This window comes from Artemia sp. Qi Xiang Cuo, chromosome 16 (genome assembly GCF_049724085.1).
Source record: "Artemia sp. Qi Xiang Cuo chromosome 16, ASM4972408v1, whole genome shotgun sequence".
Classification (NCBI taxonomy): Eukaryota; Metazoa; Arthropoda; class Branchiopoda; order Anostraca; family Artemiidae; genus Artemia; species Artemia sp. Qi Xiang Cuo.
In genome coordinates, this window is record NC_142809.1 from 36,279,288 (window position 1) to 36,292,046 (window position 12,759).

A 12,759-nucleotide genomic window follows, 5' to 3' on the forward strand; every position below is an offset into this window, starting at 1 on the left:
AAGCTTCAACGTGACGGCGAAAAAAGGTTGTACAAGCCTTGTAAGTATTAAAGGAAAACAAATCCCATTCGTTTTTGGTAGGGAGGAGGGGGCAGCCTTCCGTATTATTTTTACTGAGAACACACGGAGGCCATGAACCAAGCTTTTTTCTTTTCCATTCTGGAAGAGGATGAACATTGCCTTTTGTCCAGTCTCTTGAACCATGATGAAAATAATGATAAACTGGAGATTTTTTTTGATGTTTATCGCCATATGATCTCTGCTATAAAAATGATAAAGAAAAGGTTATACAAAATGATCTGTAATATTTGGTCAATGTCAGATTAATTATAATCAATATTCTAATAGAACAATATCACAGTCCCTAGGTGGTGAGGGAGGTTGTTTAATGCCTGTCTTGTATGGATGCCTAACATTGGCGGGAGAAAAACTACTAACCAAATTCATTTAATGCTTTATAAAAGGCGTTAATAAAAAAAAAGAAAAAAAAATATTTATCTCTACTAAATCTACTTTAATTACAGCATCTTGATATTACTTTTAGAAATAAAATGGTGTAAATGTATGAATATTCCACCTCATAAGGAGACATGTTAAAAACAATTCCTACTTCATAATATGCAAAACAATCCTAGTTAACATATTTTTCAGCGGGGGGACGTTTATCTTCACTTCTTTCCTTCTTTTTCCTATTTTTTTAAGGAATTCATAATTTTTCACAATAACATTTGGTTCAACTTTGAAAAATCGGGTAAATGCGCTAAATGCCGCCCCATCTTAAAAAATACTTTATACGCGTCGCTATTGAAAACACAGTGGCGGAAGTACCGAAATATACGTGCTATGGCATATCATTACTAAAAAAAAATTCTAGAAACTTCTTGCAGCAAGGATTTTGCCATCTATGAAAGAATTTGTAGGATGGCATATCTTTCATCACAAATTTGAAAACAGATAAAACGCTTATCAACAGCATGACATTTTCAAAAAAATTTTATTGCAAAACTGGAAAAGGAAGTGAAGACAAAGGTTCTCCCGCTAGAAAATATGTTAACTAAGATTATTTTGCATATTATGAAGTAAAAATTGTTTTCTTAACATATCTCCTTATGAAGTCGAATGGTCATACATTTACACCAATAAATTATTTACCATTACAAATCTTTAGATCACAATGTATATTAATGACTTTTTTTTCAATAAATTCGTACACAATGTGTCCAAACCACCTTTTCAATGCTAGATATTTAACAAAAACATGCAAGTCTTGCTCGACTAAACATAACTTTAAATTTGTTTGACTACATTACTCTTAGTTTTCTATTTTAAGTTTCATGGTCTAAAAGAGTCTAAGAACAACTCTAAGACCTAAGACTAGGTCTAAGACTAGGAGATGTTAAGACTTTACATCAGAGATTTTCACAGTTTAACCAACTATCTTCCTCCCATGAGTATTTCTACTCTAGAAAGAATGAGTCACTAAGTCAAGTACAAAAACTAGGGAGGTGTTGGGAATTTATTACAACGACACATTATGAAGGAAACAGCTTTGTACCGAACCATCGGCCAAGTTAAAGGGCCAAGGAGAGCTGAAGAGCTTTCATCTCAAGAAAAGTAGGTAAATCCTTTTTATTTTGTTTCTTACATGGAAAACAACTTCAAAAATCATCAAAACGCAAAATAAAATACCTCTTCTTTACTTAACATACTAACATTGTCACCAGACTTTACTTCTCTGATAACACGAAAAGAATGATGCTATAGATCGTTGGTAAATCTCGTATTGATTGACATCATTCACTCTGCCAGTTGTGCGGGACCAACTTTGATTGGACAGCCAATCATAGCCTTCGAAATTTTCGAAATAGTCCCGATCTTTAGAAATGATCCACCTCCGAAAATGCTGATGGCAGGGTGAAAGACGCCAATAAAGACGAGGCTTAACTGAGGATGTACACTATAGGGTAATGTTATCAAGCCAAGCGAAAGTTCCGACCAATCCTGTGTCTGCCGTACTCACGGCATTTGGATTTTCTCATTGTTCGATTATTTTCCGATGAGAAAAAGTGCTTCTGGCTTTTTTGTTGTAAAACAAACATGTTAAGATCTTATTTCCCTAATGGCAGAAGATAAATTATTAGGACAAAAATGTTTTAGTACTCAGGCGTTCCTTTCGTTTTACTGAACTTATTACCTTTCAGAGTTAAGCAGCTTGATGAGAACTTTACCCAAAGCCTTCTTACAAGTAAAAATATCTTTTTGCATTTCTTCGGAACTCAAACCTAACCAATTAAAAAGAGGAAAAATATGTTTCGATGTTTTACCACATAAATGAAAGTTCATGAAGTTGCGTAACAATAAAACAAGGCTACGCGATAAGAAGCAGTAGCCAGAAAAATAAATATCCTATTTACTAAAAGTTAGAACTATTTAGATTCCAAATCATTCACCACCTCTGTTAAAAACAGAAAAATACAAACAGTAATTTAAGAAACCAGATTATAAAATCAAAGAGCATACCTGTTTCAGGGCTACTTGCTCCTTTCTTAAGATTAGACATCTTTTCTTCAAGAATACTAACAGATGTTTTATAAGAGCTGATAGCGTTAGTTACTTCACCAATACAAGAATATGCAGAGCCCATATTGAAATGAGTCTCAGATATAGCTCGATCATCCGACGGAAGTACTTTCACCTAAAAATTTAAATAACAACTTAAATAGAATAAAAAAAGTGAGAAAAATGAAATGAAATATAAAAGAAAGTGCACCCAAGTCTAATCAATGCCCCCTTTATAAAACACTAAAAAAGAAAAGTAACTGGCGAATGAATTGAATCATATAAACAAAGTTGGCGTACCAAGACTCTTTCCTGTTCAACTGAACCCCCGTTTATCTCAAACCTATTCAGTTTACCCCATTTTAACTTAACCCTCGTTAAACCTAGCCCCCGCTTAAGCCAACCCCCATTCAACTCGACACTCATTCAACGCAACCCTATGGAACTCAACCATCATTTAACTCAGCGCTCCATCAATTCAACTTCGTATAACTTAACCCCCGTGCAATTCATCCATCATTTAACTCAACCGTAATGCAATTCACCCCCCTTTTAAACCAACCCTCCTTCAGCTTAACCGTCCTTAGAACAGCAATATTAAAAAAAAATGTAATTCAACCCTTGATGCCGGAAGCGATAAATTGACTCGACTGAAATTGGCTTTATTCATTGGTTTATTCTTATGTAAGTGCTTGTTTTTTTATTCTGCTTTAATACAAAACTATTCCTCCACTCCCCCTTCTAAAAAAAAAACAAAAATTTATCCTCACGTCTTATATGTTTCTTAATTAGCAAGACTTTTCATGCTCAGGGCTCGATCGTGCTTAAATTTCATGGTTCCAGGAATAGATTCAGCCTAGTACAGAGAAAACCAATAAATAAATCCATTCTTGAAAATTTCTTCCAATTTGGAATAGGTTCTCGGGTTAGCCGGATAGGTAAGCTTGTCGTGTTTTCCATTAATTAATTTAAAAACTTTTTCCACAAAATAAGTTTTTCAATAAAATGTAAAGAACTCTATTAAACCAAAAATGAACAAAATAGAATCAAATAATCTACCAAGCATATAACTACCACGAATCGGTATCAAGGAGGCACACTTGTGCCTCTATAATGAGGCGACCCACCACAATGTTAAGCGATTTCAGGTCCTAGAGATCGCAGAGAGACGGCGGTGATCGCATTTTGTAGCCCAAGCTCAAACTAAGAAACGTGCAAAATTTCATCCTCCTCCGACTTTATCTTCATGGGGTAAACTGGGCCGGAAGTTACGACCCTCCCACCACAGCCCCCCTTTAACGTTGTCCGATTGGGCTGAAATTTAGAGGTTAAGCTTTCCTAGGGCCCGGGAGCTTATCCTCGAAATTTCAGCTCAATCCGATCACTCTTTCCCTGTTTTCAAAAAACCAAATATAGCCACTTAAAGTTCATTTCTCTTTTTTTTTTTGTTATCCACGCCTACAGGCCACAGTTGGCAACTGATCCGGGTGAATGAGGACTCATTCGAAGCAGAATTCGACCTTTTAGGGCCTTTTGATATTTTCAGACCGAAAAAAATTTCCCCCGAATTTACATTTCCGAAAAACCTCGTTTTCCTATAAGAGCCCGCTATAAGCGAGCTCTTATCGTTTTCCTCTACGAGCCCGCGAAAACGCGGGCTCGTTTTCCTATAAGAGCCCGCAAGCTGTCAAATCAGCTAACAGTTAGTCAAGCAATAATAAGTAATAAACTATACAAAAACGTGCATAGATTATTTGAAAAAAACTACGTTTCCTAAAGAGTTAAAGAGGGTGAGTTACAAGGTCGAACCTTAAAACGTACAGGGATTAGGAGGCACAGTTGGGGGGCTGCCGCCCCCAAACCCCCCGCTTTTGCAGCCTTTAAATTTAAAAAAAAAGTTTTTTAGACTGAAAGTAAGGAGCGACATTAAATCTTAAAACGAACAGAAATTATTCCGTATATGAAAGGGGCTGTGCCCTCCTCAACGCCTCGCTCTTTACGCTAAAGTTTGACTTTCTCACAACTCTTTTTTTTAAACAATAAAAACTTTAGCGTAAAGAGCGAGGCGTTGAGGAGGGCACAGCCCCTTTCATATACGGAATAATTTCTGTTCGTTTTAAGATTTAATGTCGCTCCTTACTTTCAGTTTAAAAAACTTTTTCTCTTTTTTTTAAAGGCTGCGAAAGCGGGGGTTTGGGGGCGGCAGCCCCCCAACTGTGCCTCCTAATCCCTGTACGTTTTAAGGTTCGACCTTGTAACTCAGCCTCTTTAACTCTTTAGAAAACGTAGTTTTTTTCAAATAATCAATAAAGGAATGAACCCCAAAACAAACAGAAATTAAAATAAATAACAGAGTCAGACTCAAAACGAGCAGAAAGTAATATGAGTAGGCTTAAAAACCCCCGTGCTTTCTAAAAGCCTGAATGTAATTTGTACTTTACTGAAAAAAAATCAAAAGAATTTACTGAAAAAAATGTGCATTGTCAGTTTAAAATACATTTGCTGATATTCATTCCTTAAAATCTTAATTAATTTTTGATTTCTTAAAGCTATAAAAGAAAAACACTTCAAAGAATTATTTTCAGTAAAGTAAAAATTATATTCAGGTTTTTAGAAAGCATAGGGGTTTTAAACTCTACTCATATTCATTTCTGCTCTTTTTTAGTTTGACTCTGTTATTTATTTAAATTTCTGGTCATTTTGGGTATAATTTATTTATTGATACTGATTTGCGGTAGTTGTATGCTTGGTAGATTATTTGATTCTATTTTCGTTCATTTTTGGTTTAATGGAGTTCTTTACCTTTTTTTGAAAAAACGTATCAAAAGTTTATTTAATTAATTTCTGTTCGTTTTATAAGTCTTTTTCAGGAAGAAAAAATAGTTCTCTTTCCGGTTTTCCTTTAAGAATTTATAGTTTGGCATATGCTGGAGAAACTTTTTCAGCAATTTTTAAAAATCATTTAGTCTTGAATGTGATAACACCTTTTTTGTATTTTGTCAACTTGAAACTCGGTAGGATCTTAAATTAATTCAGTGACCGGAGTTAATTGTGTGACCATTCTTTGAAAACATTTTATACGGATTAAAAATGTTGTAATCTACTGACCTAGTTTATGGACATTTATTTACACTTTACAAAAATAGATTCGTGTTGATTTCAATTTTGCGTAACCCTAATTGACAAGCAGAAGAGGGGCAGTAAACCCGTGGCAAGTGCCGTTAAACCTGCCGGGAGAGTCTCCCTTAAACTGCGGGGATAAGGTAACGGGGGCTGACGCTTCCCTTGTCTTTTGGGGTGATAGCTGGATCTAGAATGACGGAAAATACCGTGGTTTTAAGTCCAGTGTTGAACTTTACACAGAGGCATGTTGAAAAGAAAACGAACAAGGATAATGTTATCAGGCAGTCGAAGTTTTTCTCAAATGAAGCTCTGAAAGATGCTATTGATATATGCAAAGCAGTGCTCGACAAAGATATTAATCAGAGTCGTAGGGGCTCTCACTCGGCTTCTGCCTTTTATGGCAATATTTATGAGGTTATGTCAGAAAGGTTCGCAAATGAAGTTCCGACCCCTCGTTTTGCCATTCTCGACACAGCTGACGGTCCAACCAGTCCTGAAGATATGAGTAGGATTGTTGCCTCACGATTGAATGATTGTAAAGCGATACTAAGTTTTCTTGTTGAAACGTACGAAGCCTCTGCAGCACCTAGCTCAGAGAACCCGCCATCAATATGGCCATCTGTGCCTCGACCAGAAAGGACTATTCCAGTCGTTTTGTCGAATCTACCGGTAAGCTTGAGTGCTAATCCTACCAAGCAAAAGGAGTTCTTAAGGAAAATTGGACCCGCTGATAAAATAGACAGAATCGAACAACGAAGAGACAGGCTGTTTGTACATATGAAAGACGAAACATCCGCAAGTGTTGTCGCCACCGGAGCCCAAGGCAAGCAAAATATACGTAGCAAGGTACTGCGCTCAGAATACCTCGGGATCATTTACGTTGACAAAGATTACGACGTTTCAACTATTCCCAACCTAATTTGCGGTGTTTCCCAAGCCAAGCGCTTTGAAAATTCCTCAGTTGCCCAGCTCACGTTCGTTACTAAGATAGACTTCGATCAGGCTCTCAAGTTTGGAATCAAAGTGGAATACACCATGTTTTCTGTGTCAAAGCCCCTTACAAAGCCGCTGTAGTGCTATAAATGTCAAGGTTTCGGTCATCGTAAAAACCAGTGTCAGAAGGACACTAAATGTAGCAAGTGTAATGGTGATCATAGCTACTCCGAGTGCACCTCAGATGTGCTCAAATGTGCCAACTACGGATCCAACCATGCAAGTAACAGCTTTCGGTGCCCGAACCTGAAAAATCCAGCTCGTGGCACAACTCCAGACCAAGCTGCCCCGAATAACTTAAATCGTAAACAGGCTCGATAAATGGCGAAGTACGTGTGTTCTGTCAAAACATAAACGGTGCTAGAGAAAAATTAGACATACTTCAAATAGTGTATGGTGCTTTCAATATAATTTGTGTTAATGAGCATCTGCTTAATGAAGATAATAGCACAAGACTGATTACTTCTTCTGATCATCAGTTTTTTATCTACCCAGCTAAAAGTACTGGGGGTCGACCCTCGGGGGACTTAATGATAGTTGTTAGAAATAAGAATAATTGTAATCTGTTTGAGTCTAATGATGTATGTCTTGTGGTAGAATTTAGTGGTTTTATTGCTGTTTGTGTTTATATGCCTACAAACTATAGAAATGACCGATCGAGTCAGAAGTTTGCGTCTGCCTGCTCGTCATTGTCGAAACTAGTTGAAAGAATAGCTCTTAGCCGTAAATCTTGTGTTATTATGGGTGATTTTAAAACGGACATTAATGATAATACCATTGGTCACTCACAAATGTTAAATGCTACATTGCCGCAAAATTTCTATTGTCTACAGAAAAACAGATCATTTACCTATGTACATAATAGTGGTAGCACTTCTGATCTCGATTTCGTGTTTACTGATATGGGGGATCTCCAGCGGCAGATAGTTAATGTTTCTGACGACCTTCTTTTAAGTGACCATTCGCATCTTGAGTTTCATTTATCACTCAGTTCTTTTGAGACATATGCTCCCTCTAGACCCAAGTGGTTCACTAAACAGAACTGGGGTCGTATTGATATATTTACTTACCAGATACTACTTGATTCGTACTTAGATAAGATAAGGGTTCCGTTTCATTTGCTCTCGCGGGTAAAATCTGACCGGCTTCTCCATTTCAATTGGTATTTGCTTGAATTGGTGCATAGTATGAAAATGGCTGCATCCGTTGCAGTTCCGTCGGAAAAATAAAGCTGAATACCCGTAAGAGAGGCTGGTCAGATTTTCCTTGTTTGAAGGTTGAAAAGTCTCGCCATGTGTTTTGGAGACACATTTGGGTTGATTGTGAAAGACCACGTTTAGGATGGGTTAGTAGAGGGGGGGGGTCCCACTCCGAACGGGCACCCCTGCTGCCACCTACAACTTTTTTACATAATTTATGCATGTTTTTATGTCTGTTCGTTGTCAGTGAGAATTAAAAAACAGGATTTTTCTCACTTTTATGGATGTTTTTTTGGACGGTTATGAGTGTTAGTCAATTTATTTGTTGTTTTTCATGGATGTCAACATCAATTTATGTCTGTTTTATGGTTTTTGTCAGTGAGAATGAAAAAACAGCGACGAATACAGTAATTTATGGATGTTTTATGGTTTTTCGCCAGTGAGAATGAAAAAACAGGATTTTTCTCACTTTGATGGATGTTTCAAGGTCGATTTATTTGATGTTGTTTGTCCAGGTGTAATGAAAATGGGGTGATTTACATAATCGAGGGGAATGATTGATTCACGAAAGGGGAAATATCAATGGATCGTAGCATCACTGGATATTTTTCCTCTAAAATAGTAAATTCATCAGTGGAAAAATTAGGCCAGTACTTACCATGCATATCCCAATTGTCTAAATTTGTCTTAGTAGCCTCAAGTGCTCGAGAATGAAATGCTTATATGAGGAAAGCGTACTTGAAACATTTTTGATCTGTTTCAAAACAAATCCACTGGACACCTTTACATCCTATTAGATCAGGATAATAATTTTAAGTGGCATCCCTCTCACCACCACCCCCTCTTAAAAGAAAATCTGTCTTAAAATTTACAGATATTAACGCTTAAATTTTCAATAAATAAAACTACAGACCCACTACCGTTTTCGTTAAAGTTCTCGAGATGCGCAATAATTTGACCTATCCACTCCGAAAAAACACCCTCAAAATTTTCTAAATTCGGATAAATCACGCGCATCTCGGAATGTACATAATGGTAATAAACTTCGCTTTTCCCCTCATTTAAATAAACACCTTTAAAACAATAGAAAAAGTTATAATCTAGTTGATTTAATTTGTGATATGGTGACGAATCGTAAAGGACTTTTATCCTTTGACAATAATCTATACACCTTTCTAAGTGTATCAAACTTCCCCAAAAGACTTATTGACAATAAGAAAATTCTTAAGAAACTAAGAGAATATAGTCCTCCAACAACACCAGCGCCAACACCATTTAAAAAAGAAGAAGAAGATTCAATATTAGAAAATACTAGCAACAGCAGCAGCAATGATTTTATAACACCTGTGGCTGCTAGTCAAAAGCGAAGATGAATTGATTCACACTCCACTGTACAAAAGGAGAGTGGACATTACACTACGTGTTTGCGTTCAAAATGGATGAAGTTCTGAAAGGTGTCTTTGAAAATATTGGTGAAGTGGTATGCTTAAGTTCTCCCAAAACACTTTCAAGGATTGTCTCCGTCAGTAAGTTAAAGAAATCAAAACAGCATTTAGAGCATGAATTGAGTTAAACTCTGTACCGAACTTACTTAATTCATAGCAAGCAATTTCAAAAAACTAAAGACGTTTCCTCTCTGCATATAATGCAAACGGATCTTTTAACTTTAGACGCAGTTCAACAGTGTCACAATGCCCCCTATAAATATATCCTGGTGGCAATCAGTGTCTTTAGTCGCTATGCATATGCCATTCCATTACGATCAAAGAGAGGTGTTGAAGTTGCCCCGGCCATTGAAAGTATTCTTGAACAGGATTTGTATGAAAATATTAAATCGGATATTGGGAATGAATTTGGTAATCCCAGTTTGCAATAGCTTTTATCGAAATAAAATATTAAACTCGATCATAGTCACAGACTGTTAAAGGTCGCGTTGGTCGAACAATTAGTAAGAACAATTCGTCTATCAATTTCAAGATATTGTACCTTGAAAAATACACCGGCTTTTATTCATGATTTAGATAAAATCATGCGGATATACAACCATCGACCTCATCAATCTCTGTCCAACTCAAGCCCTCGGGATGTTCACTGCAATGAAAATACATTTGATGCTTTTCTAAAGCAATACTCCAATGGTGAAAAAGAAAAAAAAAATGTTAAGAGAAAATTCAATGTTGGTGAAAGTGATCGAATGAATAGAACCAGCAATATTTTTTAAAAGGGGAATTATTTATGGAGCACCGAACTTTTCAAAGTGTCCAATATTCTGGACACTGAGCCCGAGAAATATCGACTGCGAGACACCCAAGATGATAAGATTCTTGGTGGTTTCTATGACTAGGAACTGAAAAAAGTTAGAAACACTAGCAAAAATTATCAAACCGAAAAGATATTAAACAGTCGTACTCGAAGGGGCAAGAGACAGCTGCTTGTTCGCTGGCTAGGATACAACTCAGATTTTGATTCTTGGGTCAGTGCTGAAGATATTGACAATGCCCAATGATTTCTATGTGACTTTCATGTCCAATGTTTCTGATCCTCTTTACAATGACTTGAATAGAACAAGTGATTTTTGGACGAAACTCTCCCCCACCATCAAATTCGACGAGTATGAAGTGGCTCTTGTCGACTGTATTCTCAAAAATACCTACGACATCCTGAGAAAAGATCGTAAATATGAAATAAATATTAGACCCTATGATTGGCCACCAACACCCTCAGGTGATCAAGAACAAATTCAAAAGATCAATTGGATAGATAATCCATATATTGAATTACCCTACGAAGAACTAACCTGTATGAACGATTTAGGTCATACCAACGATAAAAAAATTGCTGCTCGTAAAAAGGGAGCTTTTCATTTCAACTATTCAAAGGAGGAGGGTAAGATCTACATTAGTTCACCTATTGTCAATGATAAGGTTATTCTCAACGATAGTCTATAGGATGTTCTTGGCTTTAAGATCAATAAAATCAATGGTAAAAGTGAAGGAAACACTGACTTTATTTTTGCCGACTATCTGCCGGCCTTCTCCACAGACACCTGTATATTTCTCTACGCCTCATTTCTGGAAACCTCTCGGGTTGGTAATTCAAATGTCCCCCTCCTACGAGTTCTTGAACGAAAAACGAATCAAGAACATATTCACCACTACAATATAAAGCATCTTCAGTATATTCCCGTAAACACTTCCTATTTCGAACTCTGTCAGTTAACACTAAGAACTGAATTAGCTGATCCCCTAGAGATATCAAATGGCTTGGCTGTGATTACATGTCTTTTTCGTCCCATCGTTCAACAACAAAATGTCTAATAAAAAAGTGGTACTCACTTGTCCTAATATTAACTGCTAAATTAATACTCTTCGTCCAAGACAAGAGGGCAATGGAATGAACCAATACAAGGAGAGTAATACAATGTCTGGGTATGGTGTTGGCAGTTGGTTTGCTAAGCTGTTTCACTCTTCACTACCACTGGCTAGAAAATATCTTGGACCGGCTGCGACAGATTTTGCATCCTCTACACTATACGATTGGGGCTCTGGCAAGGATTTTAAAAAAAGTGCTGCGCGAAAATCTTAGGTCCAGTGCGCGAACCCTTGGCGAGAGATTAAAACAAAATGGTAAAGGCTTAAAAAGGTCAAGAAGCAATGCATCACTCATCAGTATGTAATCAGGTCGGAAACGAAACACACCATCCCTCTTGTCAAAAAAAAGAAGGAAAAAGCGAAAACGTACTGTAAACAGAAGAAGAATTCCCAGGAAGAGAATTGTTAGATCGAAACTAGATTTCTTTTCCTAAGATGTCCTATCTACCGAATAAGGATTCTCAACCCTAAATCACCGCCTCATTGAATCTATTCAATGCTGAAAATTTTGATGTGAGTATCAAGCATGGATACTATGAACAATTTTATCCTCAACAACCCCTCTCCGATATTATTCACTTTCAAATATATTCCAATGAAGACTACTTTATAGACATGTCTTCAACATTCATAGATTTACAAATGAAAATCCAGAAATCCGATAATACAACACCAATTCGGACCGATGTAATATCCTATGAAAATTATATATTACACAATCTATTTCGTCAAATCAGTATCTACATCAATGGCACACTGGTGAGCACAAGCAACAATCTCTCAAATTATACTAGCTATATGCAATTCATGCTGATGACACCCAAGTCGTATAAGGAATTGAGAGGCACCTCAAATGGATATGAATATCTTACTAATACTGATAGTACAGATGCACTTAAAAATGCTACAACTAGTGAATTACATCTATTTGGAAAAATATATCATGAAATATTTAATATACCCCAATGGCTGCCGCCCAATGTTAAAGTGGATATAAAACTGACGCTTGCACAATCCAATTTCATATTGAGAAAAGAACTTGCAGCCAATCCTGATGTAAGTCTCTCTCTCACTTCGGCAATACTTCATATACGCAAACAAAAGGTCATGAGTTCCGTTGCTTTTGCCGTGGAAAAACTGAGATCCAATGGGGATAATATCAAACCGCATGTTTCTCATAGAATCACCCCTGAACATAACAGTGTCATTGTGACCCGTACCTTCCCCGGTTCTTCCATTATCAATGGTGAAATTCCGTCAAAACTCGCTTTGGCATTTGTAAAAAAGCGCCAGTGCAAAAGGATCGTGGACTGAATACAAACATAAATTCGAGATGTTTGGACTTTCATCTCTTGTGTGCAAAGTAAACGGTATCCCACTCTACAAACTATCTTTTGGTAAATCCTATAGAACATTGTATGAGTTGACAATGCAAACCCTAGATCATGATTCGCAACTATTTGAAAATTGTATAAACGAAGATATGTTTCCTAAAACACATGGTATCATTGTAC

At 36.7% G+C, this 12,759-nt stretch overlaps 1 protein-coding gene across 1 annotated transcript in view; it reads right to left on the bottom strand.

Annotated features, from left to right (window-relative positions):
* Positions 1-12,759, bottom strand: part of Nasp (Nuclear autoantigenic sperm protein) — a 94,644-nt gene that overhangs the window by 9,069 nt on the left and 72,816 nt on the right. The window contains exon 5 of the mRNA XM_089102188.1: positions 2,521-2,695. Within this exon, the coding sequence (XP_088958314.1) occupies positions 2,521-2,695 (175 nt within the window). The remainder of the gene's footprint in view (positions 1-2,520; positions 2,696-12,759) is intronic.